Source organism: Sminthopsis crassicaudata, chromosome 1 (assembly GCF_048593235.1).
Source record: "Sminthopsis crassicaudata isolate SCR6 chromosome 1, ASM4859323v1, whole genome shotgun sequence".
Classification (NCBI taxonomy): Eukaryota; Metazoa; Chordata; class Mammalia; order Dasyuromorphia; family Dasyuridae; genus Sminthopsis; species Sminthopsis crassicaudata.
The window spans coordinates 649,147,515-649,172,143 of record NC_133617.1 but is presented as its reverse complement, the minus strand read 5'-3'; the positions used below and the strand labels follow the sequence as shown (position 1 = coordinate 649,172,143).

At 33.4% G+C, this 24,629-nt stretch overlaps 1 protein-coding gene across 10 annotated transcripts in view; it reads right to left on the bottom strand.

Annotated features, from left to right (window-relative positions):
* Positions 1-11,371: 11,371 nt before the first annotated feature.
* CNTLN (centlein) overlaps positions 11,372-24,629 on the bottom strand; it is a 427,436-nt gene continuing 414,178 nt past the window's right edge. For 6 of the 10 annotated variants that reach the window (XM_074282954.1, XM_074282957.1, XM_074282959.1 and 3 more), the window contains one exon: positions 11,377-13,462. In XM_074282954.1, coding sequence (XP_074139055.1) covers positions 13,361-13,462 — 102 coding nt within the window. In that variant the 3' untranslated portion in view covers positions 11,377-13,360. Of the gene's footprint in view, positions 13,463-24,629 lie in introns of all 10 variants that reach the window. The other 4 variants (XM_074282962.1, XM_074282963.1, XM_074282960.1 and 1 more) reach the window with 2 other exon arrangements.

Sequence of the window (24,629 nt, the reverse complement as noted above, 5' to 3'; positions counted from 1 at the left end):
TGAGCATTAAATGAGATAATAATTGTAAAATGATTAGCACACTATCTGGCACAGAGTAGATAAATGTTAGATGTTGTTGTTATCACCATCATTTTCATTTGTTAAATCCTATCTACCTTTAAAGTAGAACTTATATAACATGTTTCCCCTGGAGTTATATTTGCATTTTGTTCAGTATTTGAAATCACTCTGGATAACTTGGAAATCAAGAATCAATTGTTATCCAGTTGTTAAAGACAAAAACAAAACAAAACAACTACCACTCGACCCCTTGGTTAAATATTTCAAGCACAAAATTGCTTGGTTCTCTTGGCTAGCTCCTACCTGAGTTAACAAAAAGGTTCATTGTCTCATGACCTTTGTTAAGAATGACTGTTAGAAAATGCAAGCAAGTGAAGGGTTTATTGAAGGAATGCTGCTTTAAGTTATGGATTGTGAGCAGTGACCAACAGGATACTCTAAAAACTGTAGACCAGTAATAGGTTGGGGGTGGTGAGGCTGATGCCCTTACTTTCCAGAATGAGTACTGACATCTACCCAGGGACAAGGCACATTTCTGAGTGTAGAAACTTTGTTAGGCACCTTAATTCCATTTTTTCAACCCGATACTTCACTCCTGCATCACTGATGCTTTTTTTGAAAGACCTGCTGCTCAGTCTCCTTTCCAAGGGTTAATGAAATTCCTCCTCAGCAGTATATCCTCCTTCAATTCCATTCATCAATATCAGCAATACCAGCTCCACTTCTACCTGATATATCCTTAGGGCTCAGACTACATTTTTTCCAGAGTTTTCTGACCTTTCTTCCCTCTCTATATGATCAATTGACTTGAAGGGATGTTGGGCTGAAGTTCTTTGTGCAGTGCCTGGAGCTCATTGGAGGAAAGGGTCATGTAAATCCAATACACAGAGAAATAATTTTTCATTGGCAATGAAGTCTTTATTTCAGCACCAGATATCTTGTCTAGAAATCTGTTGGAAGCATTAAGACTTTCATCTACACTTCTGGCAGATTTCCAGTTCATCTATCCATCTATATGTCAAATTACATTTGAATCAAAGGTTCTCACTTTGGGAGATGGTGCCGTAAACCTTTACTTTCTATGTATTGCAAGTTTAACTTTAGTGAATGTTAAATCTAGTTATGTAAACAGATCATTGGAGCAAGAAGGAAAGTTTTTTAAAAATTCTAAAAGCTGAGGGATGTTAATTTGAAAAATCAATCTAAAATCAATTCAAATGGGCAAACATAATAATAATAATAATTCCTGTCTTATGATACTTAAAATTTTACCAATCACTTTCCTCATAACAGATCTGAAAGATAGGAAGTGCTAGCTAGATCTGTGATCTTATGAACGTAGGTACTCTCATGATATAGATTGTAACCAATTTATAACATTATCCTGTGACAAGGTCCAAGGTTGTTTCACCAGAGGAAGAAAATCTTAGGAGAGGTACTGTGCTAAGCACTGGAAAGACAAAAAGAGCCAAAAGACTATCACTGACCTCAATGAGCTCACAATCTAATAGGAAAAACAATAAGCAAACAAATATGCAAATCAAGCAATATATAGGATAAAGAAGAAATAATTAACAGAAGAAGACATCAGAATTAAAAAAGGATTGAGAAGGGCTTTCTATAGAATCCATGAAGGGATTTTAGTCCGGACTTAAAAGGAAGCCAAAGAGATCAGCAATCAGGATGGAGGAAGGAAAACATTCCAGGCAATGCTAGTAATTGCTAGGAAATTAGCAAAATATCAAGACTAGGTTCAAAATGAGGTTTGATGATCATTATGTCATAAGGTTACATAATTTCAATACTCAATACAAATCTCAATATTAAGAATTAGGTAGGGCATGAGGTAGACCCTTACTGTTCTACATTGATGGGGTCCAATGTGTTTAAGAGTCATTTGGAAAGTCTTGGTGAATATCCATAGGAAGGGCTGAAGTAAAGAACTTAACCACTTGGCAGGGATCCTGTCCCAGAAAAACTGATTTTGAAGCAATAGGCTGCAAAACCAGGGGAGGGACCAAGCATCAGACCCAAAAGACTACTTTGTATATATGGTGATTCTTTGAACAGAAAATAAAATTCTTAGGTCACAGGGTTGGGATCTCCTAGCATCTGAGAGTTGACAGCACAGTGAAAATAATATTCTAAAGATCTCCCCATTTGTCCCATTAATTTGGATTGAAATCGGGATGAAAAAGGGAAAGCTGTGAAAAGATAGGAGAGTGTGGGAAAATAGCCATCAGCTATTTGAAAGCAGAGATTTCAGTTAGCAAGGACTGCCATCATTCTAAGTCCAGCCATGGTTTCTTATGTGTAGACCCTTGCCACAGAGGCAACAATACTCCGCACTTCAATGGGAACTGAGGGTGACTTCAATCTCCTAGACTGAGTTTGTAAGGAATAGGCTAAGGAGGCTCTCATGAGTTTGCTACAAGCAGAGTTGAAATCCAAAGTCAGTTAGAGGAGAGAGGTTGCAAGTGGCTTAGGGAAGAGAAATCCACATCTTTCTGACTGAAGAGAAAGATCAGGAAGGTCGATGGAGAGGCAAGGCAACAATGGTAGGCAGGACTAGCTTTAAATTCAGGTACCTCTTTGGCTGAGTCAGACTTCAGCAAGAATAGAGGTAAGATTGCTCACCTGTAAGAGAAGGACAAAGAGAAGAAGAAAAAGAAAAAAGAAAAAAAGAAAAAAATACGGAATAGATACGCTCAAGTAAACTGTTTGTTAAAACCTTCCTTGAACGAGCAGGAAACGTTCCTCTCTGCCACATGGGCACACTTTCCCCAGGTGAAGAGGAGGGGGACACGTCTTGTTTTGAGGTGTCAGGAACTTGGGATGTTGGAGGGCTGAGAAGGCAAGACAGGAACAAATATATCTCTTTGGTAAGATCTCCCCCTCCACAATAGCAAACTCTGATTGCTGTGGGAAGAGAATGATTTCAGTTTTTCATAGGGCAGGGTATTGAGGGGCATCAGGTAAATTACCATGTGACTGTGGACATTTGGGATCTCAGTTTCTTCACCTGTAAGACAAAAGAATTTAACTACATGACCTCTCAACTCCCTGCCAGCTCTCACTCTATGAGTTTATAGACTGCATTTGTGAAGGAAGGTGAGACTCTTACTTAGTGGAGAGAAGGCACAGAAATAAAGTGGACTCAGTCTCAGCCAAGGAGAAATTCTCTATCATTTTTAGGGAAACAAGTGGGAATGATGGGTATTTACTATTCAGTCTTCCCTTATATAATTATAGCTTTTTATATCTTCCTATTTTTCCCAAGAAGCTCTGCATCTTATGCAGGTCCATAGCACTGAATCATCATTCTCTCTACTAATTAGCAATCCCTTCCTTCACAGATAGAGCAGCATACAAAACATCCCAGGATTGTTTGGGAAATTGGTTACAAGTCTATGACTTGCATAGACTATGGTAGTTTTAAAGCTAGCCTGGGTGCTGTGAATTCATAGGGAAGGGAGTCAGTGGCTGAAATGTTTGTAGATTTGTAAGTAGTCTCAGAATGAAAGTGAACCTTTAAACTTTAGCACTGTGGGGCATTTGAAGAATATCTTGAGATAGAGAGTCAAGACTGTGACAAGGGTTAGATGCTTTTAAAGATTACCTCCAGATTAAATTTGTTAAAGAGTCTATTGCCTTTAGTTCTTGTCACCTGTTTGCCAGTGCCTCTCACATATCAATGATAGAGCTATAAAAGGATATTTTTTAACACAATTTAAATCACATACATTAGTTGCTGGTTTCTTTTTTAGAAGATGTTCCAGTACAACTATGTTTGCAAGGAAAGGAGGAGGGTAAAGGAAAGGGAAACACTGAGAGACCTCACAAAATGCAATTTTGTTAGAAATTAAGGACATAATAGGTAGGGTCTAAATCCTACAAAGAGCTGACAGTTTGTTGCGCTCAGTTTCCTATGGGCACTTTTTTAAAAAAAAATTTTTTTATGCTCAGTTACATGAGGCCTATCATGCCTTGAAGCTTTCTTTAAATCAGGTATTGCTGCCGGCAGGGTTAATCTTCAAAAGACTAGCTTTCTCTAATTGACGATAAATAGAGTTAATAGGTAAAGGAAGAAAACCAATTTAGAAGTAACCCACATACCAAAAGTGGAACTAAAAGAAAAATTCTTCTGTAACATTGCAAAGATCCTAAGGTAATAAATTTTAAAAATGATTTAGAGCTGGAAAGGACCTTAAATTATCTGTTCTAGTCCTTGGATTTTACAGCTATAGAAACTGAGGGCCAGATGACTTCTCCAGTGGCAGAGCCAAATTTCAAAGTAAGATCCCCAGACTCCAAATCTCTCATTTTCCCCTGTATGATATTCCTATCTTTTCAAATATATTTTCTAGATTAAGTATTTTAGTTTTAAAAACTTGAAAAATTCTAAAGATTTAAAGGGCATATAGGGTTAAACATCCATTTAAAATAATAAAAAATGTCTTTGCAAGGAACTATTTTCTACTTTTTCTACTTTTTGATTTGGTCAATTCTATTTTTTAGGGAGTTATTTAAATTGGTAAATTTTTGTGTATCTTTTTTCCATGCTATTGACTCTTTGTTCATGATTCTCTTACATTGTTTTCATTACTTTTCTGAAATTTTCTTCTACTTCTCTAATTTGCTTTCTAAAATTTCTTTTTAAGTTCTCCAAGAAATTATTTTTGAGCCCAAGACCAAATTACATTTTTCTTTGACATTCTACCTGTAGCCATTTTGACACTATTGTCCTCTTCTAAGTTTTTGCCTTGATCTTCCCTACCACCATTAGTTTCTATTGTCAAGTTCTTCTGTTTTTGTTCATTTTTTTCTTTTTTGTAACTTAGTGTTTTTGTATGCACATTGGGTTCTAGTCCAGCACCATCCCACCCTTTTTTTGCCAGAGATCTCCATTTTACTACTTGTTTTTAACTAGACTTCAGAGTTTAGCTACATGCTTTCTTTGGAGCTTATATTAGATGATTTACTTGCTCAGGTGGCTGCAGTTTTCAGGAAGATGGGATCTTGCTGGTGGATTGTCTTAGGCTTGGAGCTTTTCTGTAAGCCTCCTGCTACAAGACTGGCAATTGCTTCTGCTCTTGGACCTCCCTCCTCTTCCACTAGTGAGATTGACATTTCTTGCCAGCCTGGTAAGCTACTTTCCTGCTCCTGGATCAATTGTGAGGTAGTTCTCTAGCTATTTGGAGGAGAATTTAGAAGGGCTTCTGAGGATTCCTTCCTCATTCTGCCACCTTGACACCAGAAGTGTATTGCTATTACTTGAAAAGAAAATATCTCAATCTGAGTCAGGAAGACCTGAATCCAAATCCATATTCAAAAACTTACTAGATGTATGAGTCTGAGCAAAATAATTAACCACTGTCTGCCTCAGTTTCTTCATCTGTAAAACTGGGATACCCACTATGTCCTAGGGATGTTGTATGGGTAAAATAAAATAAGATGCTAAGTGATAGTTTATTATTATCATCATTACAATAACAATAATAATTCCTATTTCTGTTTACAAATGTTTACAAAGCACTTTTCTTATAACAATTCTTGAGGGTAGAGGTTATTATGATGGTTCCCATTTTAACAGTAGTTAGCATAGTAACAAAAATTTCTATAGTGTCTTAAGGTTTACAAAGTGATTTACATATACTATCTTACTTGATCCTCACAGCAATCCTGGGGAGGAGGTAGTAGTTTATAATTTATAATTCAGGAAATTGAAGCAGATAGTTAAGTTCCAACTTAAGTGCCTTCCCCAAGGTCAGAAGAAGATTCAAATTCAAAACTTCTGACCTAAATATTCATGTTCTAATCTTTACAGATAAAGGAACAAGTCTAGACTCAGAAAGATGAAGATATTTATACATTGCACCATATCTACTGTCTATTCAATGTGAGAGTCTAAATTTCAAACCTCGTTCTGATTCTTCACCAGTCTTTTCTTATAGCACCCCACAATAATAGTGTCTTTTCTATATTAGAGTTAAAGTTGTACTATTATCACCTTGCCATTGACTTGTCTGATTTTCCATCATACTAGACAGTATTCCCTTTAGAATATCCTTATTCTGAATGTAGCAATACATATATTCATACTAAAAGAACTTCCTCCACCTGTTTTAATTTACACCAATTTGATAACTATTACTAAATCTATTTTGTGCAAGCCCATCTTTTAGGCACTGAAAACATATACATACATACATACATATATATATATATACACATACATACACACACAAAATATACACAAATAAATTTCTACAAAGTAGAATGCAATAAGAACAAGAAGAAAGCAAGACAAGATACTATCAGAAAGTTGGGGGAGAGGGATAATTTTGGGATAATTTTCATCAGGGATTGAAGTAGAGTGGTAAATCATGAAAATCAAAGCATCATCTGAGATGAACTTTGAAAGAAGAGGATTTTGATGAAAATAGTGTAAAATGGTGAAGAAAGGTAGGTTTGAGCCAAATGGGAGTCTTAAGTCTTAAGTCTTAAAGTCTTAAAATGTTTTTAAGCATGAGAATGGTGTTGTCAGAGCTGAATATTTTGGCAAGGTGAGAAGAATAGATCAGAGAAGACAGTAAGTGAATCAAACAGATCAGAGAAATTTTACAGTAATTCAAACAAAAGATCATGAAGGCCTGCATTAGGGAAGTTAGCAGTATAAAGGGAGAAGAGTTTGGGTGTAAGAAATATAGGTAGGCAAAATAAATAGAAATTATAAAATTATAAAAATTGGGAGTGGATAAAAAAATAAGTCAAAATTTTTTTATTAAAGCTTTTTCTATTTACAAAACATATGCATGGGTTATTTTTCAACACTGACTCTTGAAAAACCTTCTGTTCCAAATTTTCCCCTCCTTCCCCTTACTCCCTCCCCTAAATGGCAGGTAGTACATGTTAAATACGTTGAAATATATATTAAATCCAATATATATTTATACAGTTATCTTGCTGCACAAGAAAAATTGGATCAAGAAGGGAAAAAAAACCTGAGAAAGAAAACAAAATGCAAGCAAACAATAACAGAAAGAGTGAGAATACTATGTTGTGGTCCATACTCAGTTCCCACAGTCCTCTCTATGGGTGTAGATGACTTTCTTCATCACTAAACAGTTGGAATTGGTTTAAATCATCTCATTGTTGAAGAGAGCCATGTCCATCACAATTGATTGTTGTATAATCTTGTTGTTGCTGTGTACAATGATCTCCTGGTTCTGCTCATTTTACTCTGCATCAGTTCATGTCAGTCTCTCCAGACTTCTCTGAAATCATCCTGTTGGTCGTTTCTTACAGAAGAATAATATTCCCATAATATTCATATACCTTAATTTATTCAGCCATTCTCCAATTGATGGGCATCCATTCATTTTCCAGTTTCTGGCCACTACAAAAAGGGCTGCCACAAATATTTTTGCACATGTGGGTCCCTTTCCCTCCTTTAAAATCTCTTTGGGATGTAAGCCCAGTAGTAGCACTGCTGGATCAAAGGGATGCACAGTTTCATAACTTTTTGAGCATAATTCCACATTGTTCTCCAGAATGGTTGGATCTCTTCACAACTCCACCAACAATGCATCAATGTCTCAGTAAATATCCCCTCTAACATTCTGCGTTATCTTTTCCTGTCACCCTAGCCAATCTGAGAGGTGTAGTGGTATCTCAGAGTTGTCTTAATTTGCATTTCTCTGATCAATATGACTTTACATATGACTACAAATAGTTTCAATCTCTTCATCTGAAAATTGTCTAATCATTTCCTTTGACCATTTATCAACTGAAGGATGGCTTGAACTATTATAAATTTGAGTCAATTCTCTATATATTTTAGAAATGAGGCCTTTATCAGAACCTTTGAATGTAAAAATGTTTTCCCAGTTTATTGCTTCCCTTCTAATCTTGTCTGCATTAGTTTTGTTTGTACAAAAACTTTTTAATTTAATATAATCAAAATTATCTATTTTGAGATCAATAATGATCTAGTTCTTCTTTGGTTGCAAATTCCTTCCTCCTCCACAGATCTGAAAAATAAACTATTCAATGCTCTTATAATTTGTTTATAATATTATTCTTTATATCTAGATCGACCTAAGATAAGCCAAGATAGGCATAAAGTATTAAGTGTGGGTCTATGCCTACTTTCGGCCATACTAATTTCCAGTTTTCCCAGCAGCTTTTGTCAAATAGTGAATTCTTATCCCAAAAGCTGGGATCTTTGGGTTTGTCAAATATTAGATACCTCTGAGGCTTAGCAGCAGCAGAATTAAAGTGGCAGCAATAAAGGAGTTCATTGATCACAAGGTAGTGCTAGGGGCAAAGCCAAGAAGTTTCCAGGCAGTTAGCTGCTTGGAACCAGAATTGTACAGACTTGAAGTCTTACAGCCACAAAACAGAGACAGTGGAACAGTTGCTTAAACCCCATAGGAGTTTTCTAGGGAGTTTATTTAGGGAAGCTGTCAAGCTGTTAAGCTAATACTTATCTTTGAATGGGTGGGAAGAACAGAGAATGATCCTATGGTTTGACTTTATTAATTATTTACTTTGCTATTTTTTCTTTATCAATTAAATGTTTTATTTGATTTGCTGCTCCTAGGCAAGTCTGGTTTTCTTGTCTATAAAATGAGTTTTATCTAAGCACCTATGCAGAGGGTTATTGTAAGGATCAAATGATATCAAACATGGCCACCTCTCTAAAGCACTTAGCATACCATAAAATTCAACCTCCCTCCCAGTTTTGACTAGTCCTACCCCAGGGCTTTTGTTTGTTGTTGTTAGCAATGGCCATTCCCCAGCATCCTTGTTCAGGCAGCTGGCTCCTAGGAAAAGAATCTTCTATCCACATTCCCTGCTTTCCCTTTGGTCCTTGCTCCAGTCTTCTCCCAAACATGTTCCAGGCTGGTGACCTGGCCACCTACTTCCTTGATTCCTTACCCCAAAGTGTTTTCAAGTACATCCCAAACAAGATGCCCTCCTGCAGGTCTATGGACTTCCTTCAAGGAACTCCGCCATCACTGAGGCTGCCTAAATGATTTTCTTAATAGTTAGCAAACTTTTACTCCCTTACATTCTCCCCCATTTCTTTTGATATTGAAGAACCATATTTCACACACACTCCCAACTTCTGTCACTTATGCTTGTCATCCTCAATCCCATAAAAAAACACTCACTCAAGGATTTGTCCTAAGCCTTCTCTTTCTCTCTTTCTACCATTCTAATTACTGACCTTAGAAATTCCCATGGAGTTAATTATCATCTCTAATAAGAGGATTCCTACATTTATTTATCCAGGCCTAGTCTCTGTCCTGAACTCCACTTTTTGACCCACTGTCTTTTGGACATTTTGAAAGATTGTCCCAAAGATATCTCCAAGTCTTCCCATTCACAACATAACTGATTATCTTTTCCTGGTGTCCCAACCTAAACTTTTCTTCTTCCTAATGTTACTAGTATTTCTATGGACACTACAATCTTCCCTGTCACCTAGTTTTACAAAATAGGTATGATTCATACATTCTTCAGATAAATTGGAGCTAACTGATAGAGGGAAGGCACTACTAGCATGTGAGGCATAGATGAGTGGTCTTAATCTTACTGTAAAACAGGATTTCAAATAATCTGGAAAGTAGAGACAGGACTAACATTTAAAAGATTGAGAAGAGAAAGAAGTTTGAAGTGGTTGTGGAGAATATGATGATAATGAATTAATCTGAGATCAGTAATTCTTATTGCTGAAGAGGGTATTAGTTAATAATCAACAAACATTTGTTAAGTACAAACCAAGTATCAAACTCTGTGATGAGAGCTGGGCATCCCACAAAAGGTAAAAATTAACCCCTGCTTTCTGGAAGCTCATAGTCCAATAGGGATCTTGCACATGCAATCATGCATAAACAAAATACATATAGGATAAATTGGAAATAAGCAATAGAAAGAAAACAGTAGAATTAAGGAAAATCAGGAAAAGCTTGCTGTAGAAGGTGGGATCTTAGCTGTGACTTGAAGGAAGGAACAAAAGGAAGGCAAAAGGCAGAGATGAGGAGAGAGAACATTACAGGTATAGAAGTAACCTGTGAGAAGATCTGTAATGAGGAAATGAAGTGTCTTGTTTGAGGCAAGTAAGTAGAGGGTGGGGCAGAAATTTAAGCAAAAGCCGAAAAAAAAATTATGAACTTAAAGTCTCAATAAAATGGGCATTTCTACATACATAGTACAACAAAAAGGGACTGCATATGAAACAGCAAGTTTCTATTATTTGTGTTCTCTTAAAGTATATAATATATTTAACATGTTACTTTCAAAGCCAACCTGCTTGTCTGTGGTAATTTTTATGATCTTTCTTCCATTCCTTTCTATTGATTTAAAAATTCTTCAACTATGCTTTTTTGATTATCTACCCTTTTCCCTTTTCTTCCACCTACTATCAATAAAAAATTAAAAAGAAAGAAAAACAAAAATCTTTGTTACAAAGATGTATAATCAAGTATAACATATATCCATATTGGCCATATCAGAAAATGTCTTATTCTGTATCTTCAGTCAATCTTCTTATACAATATGGTGATCCTTCTCCAGGTGATTTAAGAAATTTTCTTGTTATGTTTCTTTTTCTTATAGGATAGGTAGTAAAAGTGCTATTTCTTAATTGGAAAGGAGATTGGAGCATAGTAAGCTAGCTGGTTTTAATTGTTCTATCTCAACTATTGAACTTTTCTAAGTCTATATGCTTTCTACAGAATACTCCTTCCTGCTGGATATTCTTTCTTCCCTTGACTTCTATATTTCTTTCCCTTGGTTATCTACTTATATACCAGTTAGTCTCCTTTGGTTTGTCATCTACTTCTTGAACTCTTAACATGAGTGTTCTCTCAAGCCTAAGCTTGAGATTCTTTGGTTCTCTTCACTCACTGCTTTACTTTCTACTTTGGAATTATCTATGTGATTTAATGGTCATTTCTATGCAATTGGTTTGAAAATTTATATATTCTACCCCTCTTTCCTGAATCCTAGTGTCATATCACTCACAACTTGGAAGGCACCTTAATTCATGTATTACATGGGAATCTAAAATTAAATAAGTTTATTATAGAACTGGCCATTTCCTAAATCTGTGCCTCCAAATTTTCCTAATTCTTTTGAAAAAAAAATGTTGATGGCTTTTGTCTTTAAATCACAATTATTTCTCTCTTTTTTTTTTAGCTTAAAAAATTTTTTTTATTATTATCGCTTTTTATTTACAAGATATATGCATGGGTAATTTTACAACACTGATAATTGCCAAGCCTTTTGTTCCAATTTTCCCCTTCTTCCTCCCACCCCCCTCCCCCAGATGGCAGGTTGACCAATATATGTTACATATGTTAAAGTATAAGTTAAATACAATATATGTATACATATCCAAACAGTTATTTTGCTGTACAAAAAGAATCAGACTTTGAAATAGTGTACAATTAGCCAATCACAATTATTTTTCACTCCCTCTAACTTGAATCTTTGTTCACAATAAAGAAAAACAAGTTAGCAAAAATTGCCAATGCAGCAATCTTGTCTATCAATGTCCATCATATTATATCCTAGTACTATCCTGCCTTCTTGCTGTGAGGCAATATCTATGTTTCATCACCTCTTCATTGAGACTATCATTGGTTTTTCCTTTATTTAGATTTAACTTTATTTTATTGGAGTCAAAATTATTTCCATATTATTTCCAAAAGTGAGATACTTGGATCAAAGGATATTAATAGTACAATTATTTTTAAAATTAACTTCAAATTGATATCCAAAATAGTTACTACTTCTGAACTCAACCAACTGTGTAGTATTAGGCATGTGTTTTACAAAACCCTTCCAAAATTCACTATTCATTCTTTTTTTTTTAAATCTAATTTATGCCTAATCTAACTTAAGCCATTTTTGGTTCCTCCCTCTTTCTTGCACCTAACATGAGATCAGTGTATTCTGTTTCTGAAATGTTTCTGCCATTCAATTTCTCGTTTATTTTTGTGCTACTCTATTTCAAGCCATTATTTCCTCTTTCCTAAACCACTGAAATATGTTATAAATATTCCCCTACATCAATTCTCACCCTCAATTCAGTTCTGTGAAATTGTGATAGAACAAACTTGCCTCAGCTTTCCAGACACAATTTTGTTCTATCATAGCAACAACACTCCTAGAGGGCACAGACTGTTGCTTTTTCTTTCCAGGTATCCCCATTAGCTAGCATAGTTTTTTAGCAGATAGCAGATAATTCATAAAGGTTATTTATCTGACATTCTGTAGCTACAAATCTTGTCTACATTGCCCTCCAGGTAATAAATAGTGTGTAATTGCATCATTCTTTTAATTTTTCAAAACTCTTGGACATCTCTAATTTCATTTTATTTTCATAATAGCCTCATAACAAAAAGGGGTAAAGGTCACTGTGGTGTTCTCAAGGGAACAGCAGCCACCAAGATTTTACTGAAGATAAGGCTCTAGTGGGGCTCTCTTTCATAGATCCTTCACCATCCTTCCAACATGATAAACATGATAAGTCTTTTGTGAGTGAGTTTTATCACTTCAATAAGTATAATATTTCATTATTGTTACTACTGTGGATTGAGATTTTATTTTTCTTTAAAATGTTTATCTGTCTACAACTTGACTTTTGTAGGTCTTTTATATCCTGGATCTGTGGTCCCATGATAATTTATATGACCACACAAAATTTTGACCAAAAAACAAAACGATACTTTTATTTTTGCAAAATATATTAAAACAAAATACTTCCTACATGACTCAATGATAACAAATACAATTGGACCATACAATTTATTACTTTATTAATAGCTTATCCTTAACTTATGATGCTTTATTTAATATTTGTTTACAAAGCAAATTGTCTACTCACTTCTATAAAATACAATATAACTTGCAGCCTTGTTAAGAGAAAAAATACTCTCAGTATTTTTTCTTTCTTAAACCTCAACTTTATAGATTCTAAGTATTTGCTGGTTCCTCTATATACTTAAGTCAATTTGTATATTCTCAGCTTGTTCAGACTTCAAATGCACTGGAAGGAAAAAAAAATCATTTTTAAGTTTGCATTGATTTGTGGCAATATTTGTATTCAACAATCAAATGCTATACTATTTCCTTTTAAATGGTTATTCACCTAATTAATTTCATTTGTTTGACAATTAATTAGTTTCACAGACTCCTATATTTTTTTGTATTGAACCTGACTATTGATAGTTGGAATAGTTACTGGATCAGATTATAATTCATATTTTTCCAATCATACCACATTAAAAAACTTTTGTATTTTGAAAAACAGTCCACTGCAATATTATCCAACAGCTTTCATAAATTTAATATAATCTTCAACCAGTTTCTTCTTCTCATTTATTTTTTTCATTATTGCTTCTAATAAACATGCAGCAAATGGAAACTGGAAGAGAAAAAGAGAAAAAAATGATTGTAAAAATTCTATATTTCCTTCAGTTAAAAAAAAACAACTAAATATTATCAAGCTATCAGATTTCATTCAGTTATTTCTGACAACTTTGCACATATTACTTTATGTTCCTCTGATCTCTTTAAAACTGATTTTTCTTGTTAGTGTGGGTAATTTTGTCCTTTATAATAAAAATGATAAAAGAGCAGACGTAAAATGAAAAAAGATAAACGTCTTATTGAACAATTCATGGTTTACTGACCATGTTAATGATGTAATCTGCAATACAAGGAGCTTTGTCATTTATCTTCAGTCAGCTGATCAATAACAGGTTATAGTCATCTCTAGGGTCTTCAGGCCTGTGAAAGTGTACTGTTAGTTCATCACTCATGTAAGAAAGAGAGAGAACTATCAATACACTTTCCCTGTGTTATAGGGAAAGATCTTAACAGTTGTACAGTGAAACTTTAGTGTAAAAAATGAGAAAAATATATCCATTGATTAGGATGTTAGAGAAAAGTTTGGAGTATCAAAGTATAATAGACATGTTGCAGGCTGCTGAGTTTATATACTGAAGAGTAAGGTTCTGATTGGCTTTGCAATTTATATACCTTTTTATAAACTAATCAAACTTTGTCCCCTTTACCTTACAAAGCTGTTCAAAGAACTTCTAATCCCACTAAATTGGTTTAAACATTTCCCTCATAATTCTCTTCCCTTCCTCTCCTTCTCAGGGGAAGTGATCCTTCTTAGAATATAGAAGTTTTTACTCTCTTATCTGAAATTCACCATTTAAGATAGAATCAGTTAATTCTTATTATAAAAAAACCCACAAAAATATTAAAGCTTCTAGAGAAATGCATGGCAATACACTGAATTCTCTCATTTGACCAATGGTCTCATTCTGGGGGTTGATATAGGCTCTCTCTAACAAAACACTCAGTTAAAGAATGTTAGTGATAAAAATGAGAGCAGCATACAGAGGATTTGGAATGGAAGTGATTTGAGGATTTTCTAGTTTACCCTTTTCCTTTGACAATTGGAAAAACTGAGGTTCTGAAAGGTCAGAAGTGAACTGGGAAGTAGTAAAGTCTGGATTCAAATCTAAGTCCTTGGACTTCAAATGCGGGGGTCTCACCAACACATCACATACAATGACATATGTACTTTTTGGTCCTCAAAAATTAGGTAGGACCAGAAATGTTATCAACATTTTTGATGTGGGAAAGCTGAGGCAAAAAATCAGTTTGTTCAGGGTTTGTTTATTTGTTTGTTTTACAGAATTAGTGAGATAGGACTCCAGAATATGGAATGAATGACTTCATTTTATACAATGTTCTCCTTATATTTTAAGGGTTAGTCTGTAAATAAAGGTAAATGCACTTTTTTGAGTAGATGAAATATGAAAAAGTGAATACAATTTTTATTTAAGTGAGGTTCTCTATCAAATCTGAGGATTTAATTTTTTCTGGTGCTATTTTAATTATAAACACATATATATGCAATCTGTATCTATTCCAAATTAATTTGTAATCTATGTTGTTTATCTATTCTAGCCTGTATTAATTTGTTTCACTTTAAAATTAAAAAGGAAATTGGTTTGATAGGTGTCATTTATAGACTTCAATTAATAATGGTAAAACAAGCATAAAATAATGTGAGGAAAATATTTTACAAAAAAATTCAAGTACGTTTTAAACTTATTTTGGTACTATACCTCCCAAACATTCCCAGCTTATTAAGGTTAATTTTTTATTGAACTGCAAAATAAACTCTATTACTTATGTAATTTTCAACTTAATAAAATAAACATGTTTGACATGAAAAATGTGATATATCTTTCTTTAAAATATATTCTAACACTTCCTAGCTGTGTGACCCTGGGCAACTCACAACCCCAATTGCCTCAGCAAAAACAAAAAAAAATTATATATATATATTGTTTCCTATCACAAGTTAAAATTATAATTTTCATGGAAAAAGCTAATCCTAAATCTAAGCATCCTTCCTTGGGATGCTAAGAATCACATAGTTTTCTAACTATTTATAAGGATTAAACTGATTTCAAATAATTTCAAAGACACAAAAATGGCCTTGATACTTAAAGCAGGGAGAACTGTAATAGAGAAGGAAAAGTATAAACCAATTTTCTTAATGAACACTGATGAAAATTTTAAAATAAAACATCAGCAAAACATTTATAGAACATATCAAAAGAATTATAAACCATTATCATGTTTCATTTATATCAGGAATAGAGCAGTGTTGGTTCAATATTAGAAAAACTATCAATGGAAAAGTCCACATTAACAACAAATAGCAAAAATTATATGATTATATTGATACATGCAGAAAAATGTTTTGATAAAACAGAACTATTTTTATTTTAAACACTAAAAAAACAAATAAATAGATTTCTCCTTAACATGCTAAGTAGTATTTATTTAAAACTAAAAATCAACATTATATGTAATAGGGAATAAACTAAAGTCCTTTCAAAAGATTTTTCAGGGATAAAGCAAGAATGTCCTTTATGTTGGGAAATCTTGCAAAGCATAGCCAAAGAGGGAAAACAAATATCTCTTTTTGCAAATGGCATGATGCTCTACTTAGAGAATCCTAGAAAAACAACCAAAATTAATCAAAACAATAATTTTAGCAAAGGAGAATATTACAAAAATGCACATAAATTATAAGCATTTATGAATATAGTCAACAAAATCTAACAAGATGTATTAGAAAGAAAAGTGTATAAAATATTCGATAATTTATCTACCAAAATATACACACAGGAACTATATGAACTAAACTATAAAACACTTTACAGAAATAATTATATACTTAAGAGAAACATTGATTGTTCATGAATAGACCAAGGCAATATCATAAAAATGATAATACTATCAAAATTAATTTATTTAGTATCAAACTATCAAAGGATTGTATCATAGAGCTAGAAAAAATAACAGAATTCATTTGTTAAGGTCAAGAAATTCAAGGAAAATAATGAAATGCAAGGAAAAGGGGGGGAAGGAAAGGCACCTAGTGGAATCAACTAGAAAGTAGTTTTCAAACTTCTACTAGAAAGTAGTAATCATTAAAACAATTTGGGACTGGTTAAGAAATAAGGAGATTAAACAGTAGAAGAAATTAGAACTATAACACACGGAAACAAACAACTTCTCTGATTTTTAATAAACCCAAAGACTGTAGGTACTGGAGTAAGGACACACTATTTGACAAAAACTGCTGGGAAAACTGGAAAGCAGACTAGCTGAAATTAAAAGTAGAGCATACATGACAAATATAAAAGGTCACATCATAAACAAACCAGGGGAGCAGGGTAGAAATTAAATTTTCAGATCTATGGATATAGCCAAGCAAGGAGTATAAAGAAGATAAAATAGATTATTTTGGTGGGCATTCAGTTATGTCTGACTCTTTGTGACCCCATTCTGTCATTTTCTTATCCAGCTCATTTTATAGATAAGGAAACAGAGGCAAACAGGGTTAAGTGACTAAAACAGGGTCACACAGCAAGTAAATTTCTCTAATTTCTTTCTTGAGGCAATTGGGGTTAAGTGAACTTTCCCAGGGTTATACAACTATGAAATGTTAAGTATTGGAGGCTGGATTTGAATTCAGGTCCTCCCGACTTTGAGGCTGGCTCTACTGTACCATCTAGCTGCAAGTGAATTTCTGAAGCTGGATTTGAACTCAGGTTTTCCTGACCTGGTATTCTATTCACTGTACCACCTCATCACCTTTGCAACAAACAAATCAATGAAGCTATGATTAGAAAGAAAATAGCTCGGAGAAAATCCTTTTTAGCACATTTTCCTGCTAAAATCTTATTCAATATATATACATATATATATGTATATATGTGTGTATATATACATATATATGTATATATGTGTGTATATATACATATATCAAGAACCTGATTCAAATTTAAGATATTCCTCAAGTGAAAAATGGTTCACAAAATAAAAAGGAAGCTGTCTATTAAAAGAAGACATCCAGGAGAAGAAAAGACATAAGAAAATATGTTCTGAATTACTAATAAAGACATCAGAATTAAAATTGTTCTGTGGTTTTACTTCTGACATGTTAGAAAGGTGAAATTGATAATAAAGATAATTGACAAATGTTGATGAAATTGTGAAAAATGGGCACATTAACACACGGTTGCTAGTACTATGAATTTGACCAGCCATTTCTAAATAAAAATTGGAATAGTCCTGAAAAGTTATAAATTTTGTATAACCTTTGGCTCAGTTATACTATTATATGTTATATATATATGTATGTATGTATAAATATAATGTTATTATATATGTTATATATATATATATATATATATATATTACCAGGCCTATCTCAAAGATATCACAGAAAGAGGAAAATGATCCATAGACATAAAAATATTTGTAATAATTCTTTTTTAATGGAAAGAACTGGAAACTGAGGGAGTACCCCTTAACTGAGGAAATATGAACAAGTTATAGTATATGAATGTAATGACATATTAAATTGCCCACAGAAATGAAAACATGGACAGTTTCAGAAAAAATAACCATAAACCCCTGGGAATATGTCAGTGATCTGATGCAGACTCAAGAAAGAACCAGTAGAACAATTTATACAATAAAAATAATAATAAAAAATGAACTTTGAAAGATTTAATTCTCACCAACACAATAACCAACCAATTGTTAGATGATCTATAATGAAAAAAGTTATCTATTTCCTGAAAGAGTGGTGACTAACTCAATTTGAAGAAGGAAACATGTATTTATGGACATAAGCAATGTAAGAATTTGCTTTGCTTTACTATGCATATATCACAAGGATTTTGTTTTTATTTTCCATTTTGTCAGTCACATGGAGGAATGAAGAAAAATAAAATGAATACTTTTACTTGAAAAAATAATGTAAACTACATGAGATGAAATGCAACTAAAGGAAACTACTAATGCTGACATTCACAATATTAATGAAACTAGAAGAAAAAAGGAATTTGTACGTAAATGAAAGGATGGCTCATAAGTTCTCTTTAGAGTGACAAATAAAAGAGTCATTCATAAGCTTTTCAAGAGCCATAAGTATGCATATCATAAATACACAGAGTCAGATAATATTGGTATGTCATAACACAAACAAAATTAGAAGGGAAGCAATACATTGGGAAAACATTTTTACAGTCAAAGTTTTTGATAAAGGCCTCATTTCCAAAATATATAGAGAATTGACTCAAATTTATAAGAAATGAAGCTACTCTCCAATTGATAAATGGTCAAAAGATATGAACAGACAATTTTCAAATGAAGAAATTGAATATTTCTAGTCATTTGAAAAGGTGCTCCAAATCATTATTGATCAGAGAAATGCAAATTAAGGAAATAATATACACACTAACTTGGGTGTAGAAATCTATTTTACTATATAGCAAAGTAGCAAGAGAAGGAATAAGAGAAAGGGAAGGGCTGAGCTGATGGAGAGGGGTAAAAGATGATGAGGAGATAAAAATCAGAAGCAAAAAAGTTTGGAAAAAGAACAAAGAAAGTAAAGTAAGCAGAGGAAAGAGAGGATGGAGGAAAATACATAATTGGTAATCATTACTGTGAAAAAAATTATGAGTTTTTTTTATAAAGACTTCATTTCTCAAACTTAAAGAAAAATGAATCAAATTTATAGAAATGAGAGCGATTTCTCAATTGATAAATAGCCAAATGATATGAATAGTCAGTTTTCAAAGTAATCAATTATCTATAGTTACATGAAAAAAATGCTCTAAATCAGTATTGATGAGATAATTACAAATTAAAACAACTATGAGCTACTAATTCATACAATTCATATTGGCTAATATGACAGAAAAAGAAAATGACAAATGTTAGATTGTGGAAAATTAAAGCACTAGTGTATTATTTGAAAATGTATACTGATTCAACCATTCTAGAGAACAATTTGGAACTATGCCCCAAGGGCTATAAAAGTGTACATGCTTTTTGATCCAATAATATTTTGCTAGCAGGTCTATACCCAAAGAGATTTTAAAAGTGGGGAAGGGGAGAATGTCTTTGTACAAAAATATTTATAGCAGCTCTTTTTGTGGTGGTAAAGAATTATAAATTGATAATACGCTCATCAATTGGGAAATGGCTGAATGAGTTGGTATATGTAACTGTTCTGGAATACTATTAATGTTTTAAGAAATTATGAGCAAAATGTTCTCTGAAAAACATGGACTTATATAAAAAGATACAAAGTGAGATGAGCAGAATCAGGAGAACATTATATACACTACCTAGAACAATATTGTGTGATGATCTACCATAAATAACTTAGCTGTTCTCAGCAATACAATGATCTAAGACAGTTCTGTAGTTCTTGGATGAAAGGTGCTGTCCATCCCCACAGAAAGAACTGGTAAAATCTGAGTGCAGATCAAAGATATGTTTTCCTTATTTAATTTATTTTTCTTGTTTGTTTTTCACATAATGACTTACATGGAAATGTGTTTTGCATGACTAGACTTGTATAAACTATGTCAAATTGCTCATCTCAACAATGTAGAAAGGAGAGAGGAAAGAATTTAGAACTCAAAATTTGAAAGAAAAAAATGCTACAATTTTTACATGTAATTGGGAAAATATTAAATAAGATTTTAAAAAAATAAAATTCTAGGAGAAAAAAGAAATATGCTTAGAAAACCAGAGTTCTTAATAAGAAATGAGGTATTAGATATATAAAATTTAAATGAATTAACCAACCAAATGTTAGAAGGGAAAAATTACAATATGATAGACTATAATAATCTTACAAGTTTAACACATGTAAATCTATTAACAAAAGAAGACCCCAAAAAACTACAAAAACAGAATTACTTATTTGCTAAAGGGAGAGAGATTTTGGTTGAGGGCAACATGAGTTTAGAGTACCAAAGTAGTTTGTAAAATGTTTTAAAGATGGTGGACAATTATGAGAAATACATAGATATAGTAATTATAGAGAAATACATAGATAGAAAAATAGTGGAGGGTAAAACCAATTTTCAAGAGGTTACAAGAGATTCAACTAAGCTAAATCATTCCAGGGTTATTAAAGGATCAAAGTGAAAAGAGGATACAAACAATAATAACAAAAGGTGGGAAAAAGCTATCATTATTTTCACTATTAGAGAAAGCAGTACTTGAATCCTGTCACATTTTAGATGTGCTTATAAGCAGAGACGAAAATGGCAGTAAAATGAACATAAAGAAATTGTAGCTGAATTGGACTAAATTTGCCATTTTCTTCTCCATCTCATTTTACAGATGAGTAAACTGAGGCAAACAATGTTAAATTACTAGCCCAGTATCACACAACTAGTAAATGTCTGTGGGTAGAATTGATGGGTCTTCTTGACTCAAGGCCTATCCATTGTACTGGATTTATGTTGGAGGATACACAATTGTGAGGGTGTTGTGGGATCAGTATGAAATTAATCTTAAAGGAGGTTAAGATACCAAATACAGGGAAAAAATTTACTAAATATCAAGCAAGGTCTATATGCCTACATAAAATCTATATGCAGTCATCTATATACCTTTGATGAATGTATAAGTGAAGAAAAGGAGGCTTTCACAAGTGATATTCAGAAATAATCTTTGTTATTTTACAGCTGATTAAAAGATGCAAAAAATAAAAAAAAACTACATTGTGCTTAACATTTGCTGACCACAAAATTAACTTGTTAGAGAAAAATACTGCCTTTAAAAACAAGGTGTCTTCCATGCACACTTAAAATCATTTAAAATGCCTTGAAAGGCATAATGAGAGAAATAAAAGTTCTAAATGGATATTTACTTCTTTTCCTTCTATTATAATGTAGCACTTCTAATTGTCTTTATATGTTTCTCTTGATTCCTAATTGCATTTCAAAGTTTCCACTGAGCTCTAGAATTTTCAATAAGAATGTTTGAAAGTCCTGTATTTCATTAAAGGTTCATTTTTCCCCTCTTACAATTATATTCAGGTTTTCAGGGTAAGTTGTCCTTGGTCATAAGCCTTTATCTTTTGCCTTTTGTAATATCATATTTCAAGGTTTTCTCTCCATTATAGTGTTTGGTGACAAGTCTTATGTGATAATGATTGTGGTTCCTTTGTATCTGAACACTTTCTGCCCACTTACAATATGTTTTTCTTTGATGTGGAAGCTCTGGTTTTTAGTCATGTTATTCCTGTATATTATTTTTGAATTTCTTTCAAGAATGATCCCTGGAGTCTTTCTGTTTTCATCTGTGTTCCAGGAATGAAAGTTCATTCAATATTTGTAGTTACGTTCAATTCTTCATGACCCATTTTCTTGGCAAAGTTATTGGAAAAGTTAACCATTTTCTACTTCCTTCATTTTACACAATGATTAAACTAAGACAAATAAGGTTAAATGAATTGTCCAGAGTCACACAACTAGTAAATATTTGTGGCTGAATTTGAATTTAGGATAAGTGTTTTAAATCAAAGTCTGGTACTCTATCCATTGCAACACATAGCTGCCCAACAGATTCATGCTGGAGGATACACAACTGTGATAAGAGATGCTGTGTCACATATGAAAAACAGCAAGGAGGGCAGTTTGTCTTAATGACAATAGGTTTGGAAAGGAAAGTCTGAAAAAGTTTAAGTGCCGGAGTAATTTATATTTTATTTTAGGGGTAATAGAGAGCCAGAGTTTCCCCACTAGAGCGGGAAAATAATTGGGTCAGAACTTCACTTTAGGAAAATCATTTGAATTAAGAGCAGGAATCTTAACCCTTTTTAAAAAAGTAGCATGAATCTCTGGCAGTCTGGTGAAATCTATCAGCCCTTTTCAGGATTAAAAAAAAAAGTTTTTAAATGCATAAAACAAAATACACAGATTATAAAGTAAAACAATTGTGTTGGAATCAGTGATCAGTTTTCTAAAAAGCAAGTTCAGAAACATGAGGTTAAGAACCCCTGGTTTAGAGAGACTTCAGGCAGGGAAATGGATTAGGAGGCTATTAAAATAGTCAAATTAAAAGATGATGAGGGCCTAAATGATAAGGAGGGTAGGATTATGGGTAAAGAGATAGTTAAAAGATATTACAGAGAAAAAAAGAATAATATTTGTAAATTTATTGGATAAATGAAGGAAAGAAAAGCAAGACATGGAGAATAAGAATTAGAGAAGGATTGATAGAAGATAAGTTTAATTTTAGACATTTTGAATTTGAGATGCCTACAGACTATTAAGTTAAATTGACCAATTCATATTTGGCAATGTGGGCCTACAACTCTTTCTGTGGTGGTTAAAAAAAAAGTAAAGTAAAACTAAACAGAGATCCCTCAACTAAAGAATAGCTGAATGAGTTGTAGAATACGAATACTTTTGGAATTCTTCTGTTCCATATGAAAAGAGAAAATAAATAATTTCCAAAAGACACAGAAATACATGCATAAACTGGCTCAGAATGAAGTAAACAGAATCAGAACAATTCATACTATAACATCTATATTGCAAAATTAAAGAATTTAAGGACATTTTTATACTAATGAAGAATGAAAGAATGAAATGAACAGAACTGGGAGAATGATTTATATAATATCTATTATATAATATCCAGTATATATAATATATAAATATCCATATTTGTAAGTTTTGAGACCCATGATCAACAAAATGACTACTCAATGTTCAAGATGACTGATGAGGGTCAGCAAAATTAGGTTTGTAGGTCGTTGGAAATGATCCGTGCAAGGTGCAAGGTGCAACTACTGCAACTTTTTTTTTTTCTTTCTTTTTTTCTGAGGCTGGGGTTAAGTGACATGCCCAGGGTCACACAACTAGGAAGTGTTAAGTGTCTGAGACCAGATTTGAACTTGGGTCCTTCTGATTTTGGGGCTGGTGTTCTATCCACTGCACCACCTAGCTGCCCCACAGCTACTGCAACTAATTAGTTCATGTGGTTCTTGATGCTGACCAGATGACTGACCGTGTTGCAGAGATCTGGCTCTTAAGCAAGGCTAAAGATAGCTTAGGGGTCAAAATAAGATGAGACATATGTCAGGGCTTCGCCAGAGAAGGCAAACCACATGGAACAGAAGGAAATTTGAAAATCGGAATCAAGGTAAAGTGAGAGGAACACAGGTACCGTGTGTGGATTCCGTGTCTGGGAACTCCGCCTCTTTAAGATGTTGTGGCTGACACCCATGTATCCGGGATAAAAAGACCACCCTCCAAGCTCAGTAAACTCAGTATGACAACTCACCTTCCTGGTTTGATTTAGCCCCTTGGCCTTCCTGATCCCTTTGATTCATTCTGAAGTTTCACTCTCAGGTTTATTCTGTTCCTTAGTATATGCATCCCAACCTACAAACCTCAATGCCCATCTGCACTGGCCCAGTAAATCTTCCATATCTCTCATTTTTGGCCCTCTGTTTGAATATCAGTTGTTTATCTTCACTTATGACACCATTACCTACTACTTATTCTTTCTGACCATACCGTCATGTAGTAATGTTCTTTCCTTGCCAGCTTTGACTGTAATCCCTTCATAGCTAATTCTGACTGGCAGATAAGAGAAAATATATATTCAGAAAGCTTAGTATATCAGAGAAGCCAGAACAAGCCAGATCAAAACCAGAGAAACCACAAATTGAGCCAAAATAAGAGAATCTTCAACATGGCAAAGCAGGGGAATGGGAACAATGTTTGAAACAAAGTAGGTAGTTGTGTCTTCCAGAAGGGCAACAAATTATACTGACAAAAAAAGTACCTTCATCACCATCATCTTGAGAATACTCTGAGTCTTAAGTTACAAATAAACTAGATCTTTGGGGAAAATAGAAAGTTCTCTAAGGGACAGAATGGTTCTCAAGGAGATTTTCTGTTAGAGCTGTCTCTCATGGATATTTTAGCCTAGGACTCTCATACAGCTTGTTTAAGTGGAGGGAAGAATTTCTTCCTTTTACTATGCTTCTAGATTTCATTGGAAGTGTTCCCTTAATAGAAATCTGAGTGCATCAGCAAAGAGATTTTTTAAACAATGTTCTTGACAACCTAGAGCACAATCATTGCACAAAAGTTATTAACTAACTACTCAATCATGTTCTTTAGATGAAGTACTTAAGTTGCTAAGAGCTGTTACATATC